The 18,665-nt window shown below is 37.4% G+C and overlaps 1 protein-coding gene across 3 annotated transcripts in view; it reads right to left on the bottom strand.

Moving 5' to 3' along the window:
* NSMAF (neutral sphingomyelinase activation associated factor) overlaps positions 1-18,665 on the bottom strand; it is a 61,551-nt gene that overhangs the window by 29,487 nt on the left and 13,399 nt on the right. For all 3 annotated transcript variants that reach the window (XM_045560892.1, XM_045560890.1, XM_045560891.1), the window contains exons 3-9: positions 12,841-12,919; positions 12,676-12,743; positions 12,559-12,595; positions 9,011-9,061; positions 4,126-4,197; positions 3,771-3,818; positions 3,613-3,665 (exon numbers count right to left, since the gene is read on the bottom strand). In XM_045560892.1, coding sequence (XP_045416848.1) covers positions 3,613-3,665; positions 3,771-3,818; positions 4,126-4,197; positions 9,011-9,061; positions 12,559-12,595; positions 12,676-12,743; positions 12,841-12,919 — 408 coding nt within the window. The remainder of the gene's footprint in view (positions 1-3,612; positions 3,666-3,770; positions 3,819-4,125; positions 4,198-9,010; positions 9,062-12,558; positions 12,596-12,675; positions 12,744-12,840; positions 12,920-18,665) is intronic.

The raw sequence follows: 18,665 nt of genomic DNA, 5'->3' as shown, positions 1-18,665 counted from the left end.
AACTTACCAGTCAGACACAAGAAGAAACAGACAAATTAAATAGCCTTATGTCTAATCAATAAATTGAATCCCAAAGAACATGTCAGCCCTAAAAGGCTTCATCAATAAATTCTATTAAAAATTTAAGGACGAAATGGCACGGACCCTACACAAACTCTGAAAACAGGGCATAAAGAAAGACCTTTAAATTCATTTTATGAGGTCAGCATAACCCTGTGCCACACCTGACAAATACATTACAAGAGAATTACAAAGCAATATCCCTCATAAATATAGATGCAAAAATACTTAACAAAATACTGGCAAAGCAAATCCAGCAATATATAGAAAGGATAATGTATCAGGATCTCAAATTAGATTTATTCCATGAATACAAGGTTGCTTTAACATTAAAAAAAATCAATCAATATAATTAATAATATTAAGAGAATAAAGGAAAAAATATGATCACGTCAATAAATGCAGAAAAAGTACTTGACAAAATTCTGCGCCTATTATTGAAAAAAATTCTCAGCAAACTAAAAATAGGAACTTCCTTATTCTGTTAAAGGGCATCTATGAAAATTCTACAGTTAGCATCATTTTTTAAACATGAAATATTAAAACTTTTTCCTATAAGATCAAGACTAAGGCAGGGATGTCCATTCCCACCACATCTATTAATAAAACAGTGCAATGAGGCAAGAAATAGAAAACAAAAGCCATGGGGGTTTCTGTGAAACTCATTATTCACAGATTGAATTATTATGTACATGAAAATTCTATGGAATCTACAAAAAACCCTCTAGGACTATGAGTGAATTTGGAAAAGTCATAGAATACAAGGTCAACCTAAAAAAAATGAACTGTATTTCTATATTTTAGTAATAAATAATTGGAAAATGAATTTTTAATAGCATGAAACAATCAAATATCTAGGAATATAGCCAACGAAAGATGGCAGCATCTACGTATTAAACATGTAACAATGAGCATTCTGAGTGACGGGTGAAGAGAACTCTGTACTTGCTGCTATCTTTTCTTTAAATCTAAAATTATTCCAAATAAAGACATTTTGGGGTACAAATGAGGAAATTTGAATATGGAGCTATGTACGAGATGATATATGGAATTATTGCTAATTGAGTATGATAATGGTGTCAAGGAATGGAGGAGAAGATCCTTTCAATAAACACATGCCAAAGTACTCATGGGGGAAGTGTCATGATGTCTTGGAATTTAGTTCCAAATGGTTCAGAAAAAAATTATACACATATATTTTTTATATATAATACATTGACATATGTACATATACATATTTATACATACAAGCCATATACACACACAGAGCACATGAATGATACAAGATCAAAAGCAAATTTGGAAAATTTTAAATTAACACCTAGTGAATCATAGGGTATCTGCATTCATTATCTTCTATCAACTTGTGAGGATTTAAAAATTTCCAACATAAAAAGTAGGAAAAAATAAATATAGTTATTCTTATATTCCTTCAACAAAACAGCATCTCCTCAGGAATGTGATGAAAGCTTATCTTAGCAAAATTTCCCTTCTTTCTTTTAGAGGAAGTACACAATACTAGAATATTTCATTTATTACTGCAAAAATTTCTCTCCCAAATTCTTCAGCCTAACACTTCAGAGATTAGCTAAACTAAAAGTTTCATAGTGAACCACTTTTTACATGAATGCCATGCTGAAATTCAGAATTCAAGCCTAAATCACTACTTAGAAAAATGATGCATTCTAAGTAGGTCAGAAGAAGCTAATTCTTCTTATTTATTTCTTTTCCTTTCTAAAATGGAAACCATTCTTCCCTCAGCAATTCACTTACCTAATATATGCTGCCAGTATAAACATGGAAAGAAAATTAATGCTATATAGTGAAACAGAAAAAGAATTAAATATACACACAAAAAACACATTACTGGACAGATGGCTTTACTGGCAAGTTCTTTAACACGTTAAGATGTAGGGCAAAGGTCAGGATAACTGATTCCCGAATTTCACAAAGACAGCAATAAAATAGAATATTACAAACTAATCTCATTTATAAACATAAGCTTCTAGCAAAAGCCTAGCACATAATAATCCATAAATGAATGAATCTATTCAACCAATACTTTGTACTTTGTCCTAAGCATGAATGATTACTAAATGCAAAAATCTAAAAAAAAAAAAGTTAGTGAATAGAGACTTGCAAATATTTCATAGATAAGATTTTGCACATATAAAGAATCTAAATGTAAAGTTAATGGAATTGGTCACAGAGTTTTATAGGGTTGTTGAAAACAAAATGAGTATATAAAAATCTATTGCATTCTATATATCAACAATAAACAGAAAATGAAATTTTTAATAACATACCATTTACAATACCATCAGAGATGTGAAATACTTAGAATAAATCTAACATAAGACAGGAAAGACCTTTATGAAGAAAATCATAAGGAAGATATTAAAGATCTAAATAAATAGAGAGAAAACTATAGATTTGCTATAATTGCAATCAAAATCCCAGCAGGCTTTCTTTTATGGAAACTGATAAGCTGATTCTAAATTTAGATTCTAAATTAGAATTCTAAATTCTATATGCCAAGAATAGTACAGACATAAGTAAAAAGGAAATTAACATCTGGGGCTCTGCACTACCAGGTATCAATAGTTACCATAAAGGTATAGTAATTAACATGATGAAGATACAGACCAATAGCCCAAATACTCTTAATATAACAAAATCTACTAAATATAAGGCAAGATACAAGTAAGAAAACAAGATAATATGAAAGTATAAAGCTATCATTTTTACAGAAAATACATTGGATAGTTAGAAAGCCAAGAAAATCAATGAAAAAACCATTAGAACAGTAAGAGTGTATTCTCTTGGTCCCTATGGGGCACCATAAGAAAGTACTTAGGACAACTTGAAAGCTTAGGGAAGACTTTCTAGAAGAACCGAGAGCTAAGCTGAAAGAATTAGTAAGAGTTAGCCAGCAAAAGAGAAGGAAGATGAGTTTTCTAAGCAAAAGGAACATGAACAAAGGTTCAGAGGTGAGAGCGCACGTGGCACAAGAGAAACTGCAGAAAATGCAAATAACTAGAGCACAGAAAACAAGAGCCAGCGACTGGAAGCAGCCAGACCCAGCATGTGAGAGTCTTGTGTGATACGGCGCTTAGACTTTATCCTGAAGGCAACGGGAGTCTTGAAGAATTTTAAAAGGCTCGTGCTGTGATTAAATATGTTCTTTAGAAAGAGCGTATTTTAAAAGGACATTAGGTACGGGGAGAGAAGAGGATGGAGAAGGAAAGACTGAAGTCAGCCAGACGAGCTGAAAGCTGGGACCGCTTTCTGGGTGGGTCGGGGAGGTGGAGAGAAATGAGGGACAGTGTGAAGACAAAGACAGGCCCTGCTGGCTGACGGAAGTCAGGATGCAAAAGAGTCAAAAAAGCCCCCGAGATTTCTCCTGCACTGAGGCTGGGCCATTCCCTGAGAAAAGCAGGTTTCGGGTGAGGCCGATGTTGACAATGCCAGTTTTGGACATGCTTGCTGAGGCACAGAGACGAAGACATCCACCGCCTTTCCAATCAGGAAACAAGATCATTAAAAACTTACCTGTTTTTGTCGAATGATGTCCTGGCCAAACGTGACTGCAAAATGGCTGTTATCTATTAAAACAGACCATTTAAAAAGTACGGATGTAAGTATTTATAAGTAAAATATCAATACAAGTTAATTCACAACCAAAGACACACATGGTTAGAAAAACTCACCATGGCAGTTTGGTCGCCCAGCTTGTCGAGGCAGGATGCTCTGTGAAGCTACAATATCATAAATACACATGAATTTATTTTTTCTCTCAGATGATAATGAAGTATTTCTTTAGAAGCAAAGAAAAACAGCAATCATCCTATTACTTAGTAGCAATCAAGATTATTTCTGCTATACCTATGGCTTCTTCCTAATATATAGTTCTCAAAGTCAACATATTGAAGTAAATCTGCTACATATCTGGAAAAGAGATGATGGTTTAAGTAAGACCTATAAATATGAAATTTATAAAAACTTTCTGCCTCAGTTTGCTTTGAATTCTCTGCCCAGTGAGTGCCTGAGAAGTCACTGGCTTACCTGAAGCAACGTCTCCACAACGTCTTCTACCTTCCCTGAAACATCTAATTCGAAGACATATTCCATTTTGCCCTAACAAAAAGAGGAATATATCAAAACACAGGAAGAGACGCAGCACGTCATTAAGACCATTAAGCACCTGCTAGATCCTACATGTTTCTGCGTGATAGCTGCCGCCCAGCAAGTCCATATGATTTACTGCCGTACTTACTATTTCCTTCCTTCTGCTAACTTTGGACTTAGTTTGCTCTTCTTATTCTAATTCCTTGAGCTATAGAGTTAGGATTCTTATTTGAGATCTTTCTTCTTTTTTTTTAATGTAGGCGTTTATCAATTTCCCTCTTAATACTGCTTTTGCTGTATCACCTAAGTTTTATTATATTGTTTTCATTTTTGTTTGCCTCAAGATATTTTCCAATTTCTCTTTTGATTTCTTCTTTGACCCATTTGACCCCATTTCTTCTTTGACATATCTGTGAATTTTCCAGTTTTCCTTCTGCTATTGATTTCTAGTTTCACTCTACTGTAGTCAAAAAAGATACATGATATGATTTAAGTCTTCTTAAATTTGTTAAGACTTGTTTTGAAACATCTGATCTGTCCTAGAGAATGCTCTACGTGCTTGAGAAAAAAAGCATATTTGGCTGCTGTTGGGTGGTATGGTTCTGTATATGTCTGTTAGATCCATTCAGTCTACACTGTTGTTCAAGACCTCTGATTCCTTAATGAGCTTCTATCTAGATGTTCTACCCATTGTTGAAAGTGGGGATTGAATCTCCTACTCCTATTGCTTTGCTATGTATTTCTCCCTTCGGTTCTGCCAATGTTTCATATAACAGGTGCTCTGAGATTGGGTGCTATTTCTTGTGATGGATAATCTTATGTGTCAGTTTGACTGGGCCACAGGGTGCCCAAATATTTGGCTAAACATTATTTCTGGGTATATCTGTGAGGGTGTTTCTGGATGAGATTAACATTTGAATCAGTAGACAGAGTAGATTGCCTTCCCCAATGTGGGTGGGCCTCATCCAATCCATCAAGGGCCTAAATAGAGTAAAAGGCTAAGTGGAAAAAAATTCTTTCTTGCTGGTCTATCTTCAAGCTAGGATACTGGTCTTCTGCTTTCAGACTGGAACTTACACCATCAGCTCTCCTGGGTCTGGACTTCTGAGCCTCTATGATCACTTGAGTCAATTCATTTTAATAAACCGCTCTCTCTCTCTCTCTCTCTCTCTGTATATGCATGTGTGTTATGAACATATACACATATATCCCCATACATGTATATATGTATATATATGTAGGTAGGTATATATATATACACACACACATCCTATTGGTTCTGTGTCTCCAGAGAACCTTAATGCATATATTCATAATTATTATATCTTTCTGGTAAATTGACCCTTTTATCATTATAGGTCCTTCTTTGTTTCTTGTGACAGTTTTTTGACTTAAAGTCCGTTTTGTGTGGTATAAATATGGCCAGCCCTGCTCTCTCTTGGTTACCATTTACATAGAATATTTTTTTCCAATCCTTTTACTTTAGACCAAATATGAGTCTCTTATAGACAGCATATATTAATGGTTTGGATCTTGGGGCTTTTTTTAATCCATTCAGCTACTCTATGTTTTTTGATTGGAGAGTTTAATCCATTTACATTTAAAGTAATTATTGATAGGACTTACTATTGCCATTTTAATTGTTTTTTGTCTGTCTTGCAGCTCTTTTGTCTGTTTTCTTCTCTTATTATCTTCCTTAGCATTGACAGTCTGTGGTGACAGACTATCACCTTTGATTCCTTCCTCATTTTCTTTTGTGTATCTTTTCTAAGTATTTTCTCTGTGTTACCATGGGGTTTACATAACACATCTTATAGTTATAATAATCTCTTTTAAGCTCACAGCAACTTTAATCACATATAAAAACTATTATTTTACATACCTGCCTCCCCTTTATGTTACTGATGTGCTAAATTATATCTTTTGTATTGTGTATTCATTAACATAGATTTATATTTATAGGCTTTATTATATTTTTGTCTTTTAACTTCTATACCAGGATTAAAACTGATTTACACACTGCCATTATAGCCCTACAGTATTCTATCTTTGTCTTCACCAGCCAGCTTTATACTTTTACATGCTTTTGTGCTGCCCCTTAGCATCTTTTTGTTTCAACTTGCAGGAATGGCTTTAGCGGAAGGTTTCATGGGCATGAATTCTCTCCGTTTTTGTCTATCTGGGAAAGTCCTTACCTCTCCCTCATTTCTCAAGGACAGTTTTGCCAGATAGAGTATTCTTTGTTGGCATTATGTTTTCTTTAGCACTTTGAATCTATCATCCAACTCCCTTTTGACCTGCAAACTTTCTGCTTAAAAATCCGCTGGTAGTTTTATCAGAGTCTGCTTATATGGAACCAGTTGCTTTTCTCTTGCTGCTTTGAAAATTCTCTCTGTCTTTGACTTCTGACAATTTGATTATAACATGTCCTGGTGTGGACATCTTTTGGATTGCTCCTACATAGAGTCCATTAGACTTCTTAAATCTGAATCTCCATCTCCTTCTTCAGATTTGGGAAGTTTTTGGCCACTATTTCTTTAGATACACTTTCTGATCCTTTCTCACTCTCTTCTCCTTCTTGGACTCCCTTATTATGTATCTGGTCCACTTGATGGTATCCCATTAGTCCCTTAGGCTTCCTTCGCTCTTTTTCATTCCTTTTTTACCTTTTGCTCCTCTGATTGGATAATTTCAAATGACCTGTTTTTGAGTTTTCTTGTCCTTTCTTCTGTTTGATCAAGTCTGCTCTGAACCCCTCTAGTGAAATTTTCAGTTAAGTTTTTGTATTCTTCAGTTCCAAAATTTATGTTTGGTTCTTGAAATTCTCATTTTGTTCATGCATAATTCTTCTGAATTCATTGAGCATTAATTATTTTGAATTCTTTGTCAGGTAATTCATATACCTCCCTTTCCTTAGCGTTTGTTTCTGGACATTTATTTTGTTCCTTTGATTGGGCCATTTCTCCTTGATTCTCTGTGTTCCCCACAACATTATGCTGGTATCAGCATATTTGAAAAAACAGTTACTTCCCCCAGTCTCTTCTCTACAGACTGCCTTCATACAGAGAATGACCTTTGCCAATCAGCCTGGGTAGAGATGCTGGAGACCTCTCAAATCTTTGCTGTGGATCTCTCTTCTCTAGACTTAAGCATGTAAATTCCTAATTAGAGAGATTTACTGCTTTCTTTTTTTCAGGAGCTTGGAGTTATCTGCTCTCTCTGGTGTCTGTCTACTGTACCACAGGTCCTCTGAAGCAGCAGCATGCTACCGGCAATTTTTTCTCTGTGGCCCCCAGGCATCTAGAGTATGCGGGGTTCCATCCACACTCTGAGACAGGTGAGACAGAAGCCAGTCCCTCAGGCACCCCTCCTGAAAAGTCAGAACATTAGATGTATCATCCAGTCTTCTTTTTCCCTCTCCAGGGAGAAGCCAGAAGCTGGGAGTTTCCTCCCAATCACATGGCACTGTGCTAGAAGGATGAAAGTAAGTGCCACAAGTTTTCCTATGATGTGGTTGGTTTTATGCTCACTTGTGGTACAAGGTCTTCTTAACTGGTTTCTGGATTTCTCACAAAGGGAATGGGTCTGTGTGTTGTTGAATCAGTGTCTTCATAGGAGGAAGGAGGGACTTGGGTTCCTATTTTGGCATCTTTCTGTTGTCACTCCCCTCCTTTTTAATTTTTAATCTGAGAATCCTTTGGTATTCTAATTCATATTGGAACAAAAGAGTTTTTCTTTGCTTAGACACCTCATTCTTATTTCCTTTCACATAAAGGCCAGGTCTATTTTTCAATAGACCATGTGCAGCTTTGCGCTTCAGTTGGGTCTTGGGAGAGCCTTTAGAGGGAGATCACCCCACACAGTGGTTCTCCACTCGGCGGGGGGAGGAGTGCGTCCCATCACTCCCAGGGTCTTTAGTCCATGTGTGGAGGTATTGTAACAACAGGGGGAGCAGTGTACTAGAGGCACTTAGTAGTTGGGAAGAGGCTTTAATATAAGGGTCTGCCCCACACACTGAAAAACTGCTCTGCCCAATATGCCAATAACACCACAGAGTAATTAAATCTCAGTATTTATACATTCTGACAAATCAGAAGATGCAAGTGTTTCTTGTCCATAAAACCCAAAGGCCACTGCATATACAGTCTGTGCATTCCATAAACAGCTGGCTAAAACACTATAGGCTGACCTGCAACTGGGAATGAGATTCAGTCTATATTTGCCCAGAAAGGGTGGCTTTTCCTAATTCACAGTGGCATTGTTATAAGAAGCACTAGCCCTGTCCCTAGGTCCTATAAAAACTCTTTTAGTAGGAGCTATCCCTTTACTGTATATTAAGCTGAAGCATAAAGAATTAAAGCACAGAATGGTTAAATGAAATGTCTATGTTTACTTGAAAGGTCCTGGGGAACCAGACATTGTAATCAACTTCCCTCATGGATTCTATCTAATTAAGGGTACTTACAAATTATTATTTGAAATAAATTTTTAGTAATATACTGGAGAAAAAATTCTCAGTAATACCCAGTAAATAAACTTAGAAATGATTCATATTCTGATTTCAATTTCTAATCTAATCATTTAAGGGTTTTTTTTTTTTTTTCCTATTAGTAACATTTTTTTCTTTAAGTCAAAAGTTAATTGAATTCTCTTGGACTAAAGTCTATGGCTCCCCTGAGTAATTTTGTTATAACTGCTAGGTAATAAGCTTTTAAAGACCCATTATTATTATATTTAATTAAAAATCTTAATAGAGTTGCAAAATCTTATTGCTCAGAACTACTATATAAATTCCTAGGAATACATGAAAAACTTTACTTACCCTTTCTATTTTATATGGTGCCACAACATTATGTTCTTTAATGAAATATACCTGAGGAAGACAAATCAATTCTAGTAAAATAATGACTAAAATATTTCATTGTAAAGAGTAACTATAAATTAGGATATTATAAATCCAACATTTTAAATTATTGTTACATAATCTCTATTTCCAAAAGTACTTGCATTAATATTAGTATTAAAGTTCTGCTGTTAAACCAAAAAATATTAAACTAAAAAGAGACGCATCCAGGCAACAAGATAGCAACAATCACTGAATAAATCTCTAAGATGTTTTATGAAGGTCATCACTTGTACCAAGTGACCAAGTAGACAGAGGAAGGAAGCTAATCTAAGCACTGATTTTCTAAGAAATGGGCAAAACAAATTTACTGTGGTATAAAATACGTTCATTAACATAAAGAGACATCTCTTCCCTAGAGGTGATCTGGGCACATGGTGCTTTCACATGCACCAGGCCACCTGTCCTCATACTTGATATTAACAACCAGTGAAACTAGCAACACAATCCACCAGAGGCATCAGGCTCCTCACACCTGCACCCTCATCCCTGCCTTTCCTTCATAACAATGGGGGGTCTGCCTGGCCCTCAAAGGCCAGCCTCTCTAATAGGGCACAGAATGTGGGCCCTCCCTCATCTGTCAGCTACTCAAACACTTTGCTCCTAGAATTATACATTGCATCCCGTCCCATTTCAAACAAACCACAGATAACCACTACCCCCACCATATACACACACACATACACACACACACATACACACACTTCCCCTTGGTCTCACATCCTCCTTTTGCCATTTCTCTGTTCCTTTTTGTGGCAAAACTCTTCGCAAGAGCTGTCTGTACATTTTCTTGGGCCCATGACAGGTTTCCATCCCTGCCATGCTATTGGAACCCTCCTCAGATGGTGACTCAAAGTGCACAAGATCTTCACATCACCAAATCCAATAATCAATTCTCAAGTCTTCCTTGACTCTCTTTCTCAGAGCAAGTAACGGAGCTGATAGCTCTTCCTGAAGCAGTTTTCCATGTGGCTTCCCAGACACCTGCTCCTGGTTCTCTCCAACCTCACTGGCTGCCCCTTCTGTCTGCTTCTGGACCCGGCTGTTTTCCCAACCTCTTATGTTAGAAAGCTGCAGGGTCTTAGTCACCAGACCCCTCTGTCCACACTCAGTCCTTGGGAAATCTCATCTAGCCCCAAGGCCTTAAAAAGGCTCTGGAAACTTCCAACTCCGCAGTTTATCTTTTTAGCCTCAGCCTCCTCGCTGAAACCCAGATGAACACATCCTTATGACTGCTGGGCGTCTCCCGGAGGTCTGCCAGGCTTCTTAAACCCCACATTCTAAACCAAGCCTGCTCCTTCCCAGGCTGCTTTATCGCAATAAAAGGCATTCCTGTCCACCTCGCTGGAGTCAGTCCTGACTGATTGTTCTCCTTTATTTCCTGCAACTAACCCAGCAGCACATCTGGTAGGTTCTTCTTCAGAATATATCTGGGCAATGACCACCTCTCACCATCCTGGTCCAAAACACCTGGGTTTCTGGAAGGCCCCAAAGGACCTCCTGACTTCCACTGGTGCCCCCATACAGCATGTTCTCTACCAAGCCTCCAGAAAGATTTATAAATACATACAAATCAGATGTGCACCTTGTCTTTCGGCTCTCCATGGATTCTCTCTGTGCTTTATTCTAAATCCTCACTGTGGCTTGCAAGGCCCTTCATGACATGGTCCCTGCCCCTGCTCCAGCCTCCCTTTGAACACTCTCCTTGACTCCCACGCCGCAGGTGCACTCACCCTCCTGCGCCTTCCACCCGTGGAGGACACACCCACCTGGGGAAGTGCGTCTCTCCCCACCTCCAACGCTTAAATAATCGCAGGGCTCACTTCCTCATGCCCTCTGAGTCTCTTGTCCAGTGGTACCTTCTCAGCAAGGCAACCCTAACCACTCCACCTGGAGCAGCATGGTAATATTCCTTATTGTTTTCTATCCTTCTGTCCTGCTTTCATTTTCTTCATAGCATTTATCACTACCTGACATTAGAGGAGATATTTGTTTATTGTTTCTCTCCCCTATTGAAAACTAAAGACCAGGGAGAGAGGCTTTGATGTTTTGTTTTTCCCTGTATCTCCAGAGCCTTGAATAGAATACTTATTCAATGCATGGGTTAAAATTATCACTAACACACACACACACACACACACACACACACACACACACAGCTCTCTCTTTATTCTAGCAGCAACAGAAGATCCAGAAGCAAAACTCTTTAAATGTAAAGCACCATAACACATTTCTGAGACCTTGTGACCTACTAAGTAATCAAAACACATAAAAGTTGCCTGGTTGTATACTTGATATGGGAAGCTTAAAACAATATTTGAAAGAGTAGCTTGTGTCTAGGTACCCGTGGTGTTAAGCTGAATTTGAATTGGTTTGACATGAGACCTTTTCAACTAACTATTAAAAGTAGGTGGAAGGATTTTAGGGCTTTATTTCTAAGCCCAAAGTTATTAAAATTTTACTAAAATAACTGAAATCTATAATTTTATAATGAAAAACCTACTTCCAACTGAAAAATTACCTCTTCCTTTCAAGATACGGACTTTTTAGAACAAGGTTATGAAGTAGAATCCTAACATAGACATGAGGGCAACGGGGGTGGACCAGAATTGTTAACGATGTTTCCATAAACAAAGGTGTTCAGTGATCCAAACAGTGCTGGGAGCCCTCTCTCCTCCTCACCAGTCACCTAGAGAATCTCCATGCACTGCCGTATGGCAGGGGCTTTAGGCCGAGTCCTGAAGGCAAGAAATCTGTGTGTCTTTGTTTCCCACAGCTTTTCCTACATTTCCTTGAACCCAGAATAATTTTTCTCGGAACACCTCAAGGAACGAGGGCTCTGCAGAGAGTGAAGGCTCACTCTTTCATTTTAAAGGTGAAAAAGGTGAAATCCAGAGCCAAAAGAAGGTGGTAGAAGACCTCTGCTCCCTTCTTATTTACAATTTTTAAAAAATCTATACATTAATTAATGATGCAACAGGAGAAAACCTGTGCTTTAACTGATCTGGTATTGCCAGTGCTGTGCTCAGCGCAGTGGTGGGTGCAGAAATGTATGCAGTACAGATTTTGAATTAACAAAAGGTCATGATCCCAAGAGACATAATGATACAGGACTAGTGATCCCCAGTCGTTGCGTGGTTGTCCCTGAGGCTGTCTAAGTAGTTTGGTGCTGGCCTCTCATCTTCTAAACAACTAGGAGTCTTCATCGCAACCCTCACACACTCCTGAGCTCCCGAGGATGGAACCACAAGCCGCACAGACCACACGCTTAGTAGACATTAAGGATTCCATTAGGGATCCCATCTTTAGACAAACGTATTTCTCAATGATTAGATTTTAAAAGTATTTAAATATCTATTCCAATAGCCTTCATTTGCTATTTCTACAAATAATTTCATCATACTAAAAAATATAAATATATAAATGTTCATTCACGATCTAAAAAAAATTTATTATGTGCTTCTTACCTGATTGAAAATGAGTGAAATCTCCCCAGATTTTGCCCTAAAATATAGATAAAAGTCATTAAATATATATAGTTTTTTGGCTGAAGTAAAATTAAACAGTAAGTGAAAATCACATACTTTGCAAAGTGTCTACTGGCTCCATTTTCTCCATGTTTTCCTATATTTATACAATCTCTCAAAGGAATCTGGATAAAATTGTGAGAAAAATATTTATAAAAATAAGCAAATGTAAAATGTACACAAAAATTGGAACATCTTTGTTCACATTTAGAATATGTTTACCTTAATGATGGGCTGGGATATTGCATCCGGTTCAAAAATCACTGATTTTGAACAAATCTTTAAGGACCCTCTGACTTTTCTAGGGAGTCAAAGTACAAAATATCATTTAATAAACATAACAAAAGTCATGAAATAATCATGATACAATTTAACTAGAAAGTAGGTTAATAAAATGTTAACTAATGAAAGATCAACAACACTATTACACACAAGAGTATTAAAGTTTGGGAAAAAACAACAATTATCCCCCTATCTCAGCCTACCTAGAGGTTAGAGAAATCTGTCCATATTGTCTTTACGGTGTGACTTGTTGAGGACTGCCTCATGCATTTTATTTTCATTACCTTATTTGGTCCTCAGCACTACTCTGAAAGGGAAACTAAAATAAATGCTGAATCTATCCTGTAAATTCTGTTGGCTTTTATAATAATTCCCTATATAAGAACTATTCAGAAGGTAATATTAAATATCTAAAATTGATTCGGTAAAGAGATTTTCTTCATATGTATAATCATGGAAAAAGTAAGAGAGTTTGAATTTAGCACATAAAATGCTTTTAACAGTGATTTGGGGTTATGTAGGAATTCAGGAAAAAATTTGTTCCATGATAATAAGCAATTTGGAAGACTACCAGGCTACCACTATAGTATCAAATAAATAAGTTATAGACTTTACCATTTTATTATTTCTTGGAACATTTATATAGCTTCAGTGAATTTTGGAAAGAAACCTGCCTGAGCATTTTAGAGGCAATGGCTAGTTTTGGTCAATATGCATCACTTGCCTGAAGCTAAGAAAAATCTACACACTTAAGAAAACTTGTTCTGCGGTGGCTCATGCCTATAATCCCAGCACTCTGGGAGGCGAAGGCAAGAGGATCCCTTGAGCTCAGTAGTTTGAGGTTGCAGTGAGCTACAATGACACCACTGTACTCTACCCAGGAGGGTGAGAGCGAGACTCTGTCTCAAAAAAAAAAAAAAGAAAAGAAAAGAAAGAAAACTTGTTCATTATTTTTAAAAAATCTACACACTTTCTTTTTTTAATTGATTGGATGTCTTTTATCAATGATGAAAACAACGCAATAGCTTATTATGTAGTCAGAACACAGGTTAAGAGATGCTGAAATATTATTAATACCTTACAAAAAAATCACCTGAAGATCAGTTTCCATTTTGTCTACAAGCAGAACTTTAAAGATCCTAGGTTCTTTAAAATCACTTAAATGACATTTGGATTTTTTCTCTAGCCATTCCTGGGTTCCCTGGTGCACTCTCTTACTGTGCCACCCCAGGGTTCCCCCGTCTCCCTGCCTTAACTGAAGCAGTTATTTCACTCATACTCTTGAACGAGCCTAATCGCTCTCCCCACTTCTGCCTCCCTATACCTCCTCCTCCACCCAATTCTTCCTCTACCAAACAAATCTCATATCCTTCCTTGTTTACAAATATGCCTATGGCCTCCTGGCCTACAGGATGAAGTCCAGACAGGCCTTTCCTGTCTACCTCATTGCCAAAATGTGTGTTACATTAATTCAGTGGTCTACTCATAACAAGGTACCAGGGACAACTTGCTCACTTACAACCCCGAGCTTTGCACATGCTATTCATTCTACCTGGAGCCCTCCTGCACTCAGCAGCGCCTCACCTAATGGCTTTAGCGGCCATTGAAGATTACTGTCTAGATCAGCAGTTGGCAAACTTTTTCCGTGAAGAGCCAGATAGTAAATGGTTTTGGCTTTATGGGCCATATGGTCTCTGTCACAACTATTCAACTCTGCTGCTATAGGGGAAAGCAGCCACACACAACATGTAAACAAATGGGCCTGGCTGTGTTCCAATAAAACTTTATTTACAAAAACAAGCGGCAGCTCAGATTTGGCCCAAGGGCAGTCGTTTGCCAACCCTGGTGTAGATCCATTCTTTCATTAGGAATTGAAATTTTATCATTCCTTCTGTGTTTATTAGCTAGAATTTGTCAACAAAGAAAAACTTTACTTATCAGCAATTTGGTTACCCTGAAGTACAATTTGTACAAGGAAAATAGGAAAAATGCTTGATTCTTTATCAAGTTTGAGAAAAATGAGTTGGTGTCCTATTCTTCACAGGTACTCTAACTGACTAGGATTATATACACACACATACACATACACATATACATGTATCTATCATTATGCACTCATGGATTTTAACATTTCTGATACACTTCAATCCACTGCAGATACCATTCTTTTTTGATACTCAATTTATTCCATTTTTGTTCCAGTGTTAGTGTAAGGCTGGTGGAGGGCACCCCTCCCCTCCGTAATGGAAAAAAGAAGCCCATGAGACCTGCTGAAAACAATGCCTGCAGGGCCCAGCTAAGTTAAAGAATAGCCACGCCCGGATGGTTACCCTGATAACGGTCTCAGTTCCTGGAATCCATACATACCAACAGCCCCTCCTGGTTCTCAGTACCCACCCTAAAACCATAACAGAAAATTCCTAACTCTTCGTGCTGAAAGACCCACATCCCCCAGCTCTAAAACATGTACAAGCCCACACAAGTCTTCTGGGTGGTGCGACTTCTCAGGCCCCTCTCTCGGGAACCGTGAACCTCACCTGGGCCCCTCTCTTGGGACCCGTTACCCTCACCTGGGAGCGCTCAAATAAAGCCTCGTTGCTTACCCCTTTCTACTCTGCTGGTCTTTCTTTCTCTGGCCCCGACCATCCAAAAACCTTACAGTTAGCTTCTTCAAGTTGGCCCTGTGTCGTTTTAATTCCTTTACAATGGTCTCTGATGTCTTCCTTACTTGCCTGTGCGACGGGATGTTCCAGGCTCACCTCACACATCTCCTGTCCCAGACACAGAATCAGTCATTTCTCCAAAAAGCCCTCATCTTTTTAGTGGGGAGTGGTATTCAGAGACCACATTCTTAGTGCTGATTGCTACTGAGTTGTTTCTAGGCCTTTTCAGAAGACAGAGGCAAGAAATACTTTCATTTAAAGAGAAAAGTACACAGGGGCAACACAAGGGTGCTCACTCTTGCCACTCCTATTCAACACAGTACTAGGAATCCTACCCAGAGCAATTAGGCAAGAAAAAGAAATAAAAGGCATCCAAATTGGAATGGAAGAAGTTAAATTGTTTGTGTTTCAAAACAATATGATTTTATATATATAGAACCCTTGGCTGGGCACAGTGGCTCATCCCAGTAATCCCTGCACTTTAGGAGGCCGAGGCAGGAGGATTGTTGGAGGCCAGGAGTTCGAGACCAGCCTGAGCAAAAGTTAGACTCCATCTCTACAAAAAATAGAAAAATTAGCTGGGTATTGTGTCACGCCCCTGTAGTCCCAGCTACTTAGGAGGCTGAGGCAGGACGATCACTTGAGCCCACGAGTTTGAGTTTACTGTGAGCTATGATGATGCCACTGTACACTTTACTCTATCCTGGGTGACAGAGCAAGTTCCTGTCTTAAAAAGGAGAGAGAGAGAGAGAGAGAGAGTGAAAACCCTAACGATTCTACCAAAAAACTATTAGAACTAATAAACAACTTTAGTAAAGTTACAGAATGCAAAATTAATATATAAAAATTAATATTGTGTTTCTACACACTAGCAATGAACTATCCAAAAAAGAAATTAAGGAAACAATTTCCTTTACAATATATCATCCAAAGAAAAATAAAATACTGAAGAATAAATTTAACCAAGGAGATAAAAGATCTGTACCCTGAAAACTATAAAACACTGATGAAAGAAACTGAAGAAGACACAAATAAATGGAACGATATCCAGTGTTCATGGATAGAAAGAACTGGTACTGTTAAAACATCCATACTTCCCAAAGCAATCTATAGATTGAAGGCAATTCCTATCAAAATCCCAATGGCATTTTTCAGAGAAATAGAATAAAACAATCCTAAAACTTGTGTGGAACCACAAAAGATCCAAAATAGCCAAAGCAATCTTGAGCAAGAGGAACAAACTGGAGGCATCAAACTACTTGCTTTCAAAATATACTACACAAAGCTATAGTAATCAAAATGGTGTGGTACTGGCACAAAAATAGACTTACAGACCAATGGAACAGAGTAGAGAACCCAGAAATAAATCCACACATTTATAATCAACTAATTGTTGATAAAAGTGCCAAGAACACAAAATGAAAAAATGATAGTCTCTTCAATAAATGGTGTTGGAAAAACTAGATATCCACATGCAGAAAAATGAAATTGGACCTTGTCTTGCCCTATATATAAAAATCAACTTGAAATAAATTAAAGACAAATATAAGTCCTGAAACTAAAACTGCTAGAAGAAAAAACAGGAGAAAACCTTCTTGAAATTGGTCTGGGCAATGATTTTTTGGCTATAATCCCCAAAGCACAGGCAACACAGCAAAAATAGACAAACCAGATTGCATCAAACCAAAAAGCTTTTGTACCAAAAGAAACAATCAACAGAGTAAAGACACAACCTCTAGAGTGAAGAATGGGAGAAAATATTTGGAAACTATATATCTGATATTGGATAACTATATATCTGATAAGGGACTAATATCCAAAATATATAAAGAACTCAAACAGCTCAATAGAAAAATAACAAATAGCCTATTTAAATACGGGCAAAGCACCTGAATAGATATTTCTCAAAAGGAGACACAAATGGCCAACACGAATATGAAAAGATGCTCAACATCCCCAATCATCAAAGAAAAGCTAATCAAAACCACATTGAGCTATCACCTCACCCTGTTGGATGGCTATTATCAAAAGACAAAAAATAACAAATATTGGTGACGGTGTGCAGAAAAGAGAACGCTTGCACGCTGTTGGTGGGAATATAATTTATTCCATCTATTATGAAAAACAGTATGGAGGTTTCTCAAAAACTTAAAAGTAGAACTACTATATGATCCAGCAATCCCACTTCTGGATATATATCCAAAAGAAATGAAATCAGTATGTTGAAGATATATCTGTACTCCAAGTTCTTTATAGTGTATTCACAATAGCCAAGATTTAGGAACAATCTAAGTGTCCATCGACAGATGAATAAAGAAGACATGATTATATATATAAATGTATAAAAATACACACATATATATACACACAACAGAATATTATTCAGCCTTAGAAAAGAAGGAAATCCTGTCATTTGTGACAACATGGATGAACTCAGAGGACCTTAAGTGAAATAAGTGAAATAAACCAAGCACAGAAGACAAATACTGCGTGATGTCATGTGGAATCTAAAGAAGTTGAATCACAGAAGCAGAGAGTAGGTTGTTGCCAGGGTTTAGAGGGTGGGGGAAATGGGAGACATTGGCCAAAGTATACAAATTTTCCATTATGCAGGATGAGTAAGTTCTAGAGATTTAATGTATAGCTATTGACTATAGTTAATAATATTCCACTGTACACTTGAAATTGGCTCAGGAAGTAGATCTTAAATGTTCTCACCCACACTCACAAAAAAGAAGGCAACTATGTGGGTTGATGGTTATGTTAATTAGATTGTGGTAATCATTTCACAACATATACTTGGTCAAAACATCATGTTGTACACTTTAAATATATATGATTTCCATTAATATTTGTTAATTATACCTCAATATAGCTGGAGAAAAAAAGGAAAAAGTACATGAATCCATATAGGCATTTCCAATTCAAATGTAAGGGATTACAAGGCTTTATTTAACTTCTTTAATATTATATTTATTTATTCGTAAATATTTTTTAGAGATAGGGTCTTGCTCTGTTACCCACACTGGAGTGCAGTGGCACAATCATAGCTCACTATAGCCTAAAATTCCTGGCCTTAAGTGATCCTCCTGTCTCAGCCTC

This window comes from Lemur catta, chromosome 9 (assembly GCF_020740605.2).
Source record: "Lemur catta isolate mLemCat1 chromosome 9, mLemCat1.pri, whole genome shotgun sequence".
In the NCBI taxonomy this organism is placed as follows: Eukaryota; Metazoa; Chordata; class Mammalia; order Primates; family Lemuridae; genus Lemur; species Lemur catta.
This window is presented reverse-complemented; position numbering and strand designations above follow the sequence as displayed.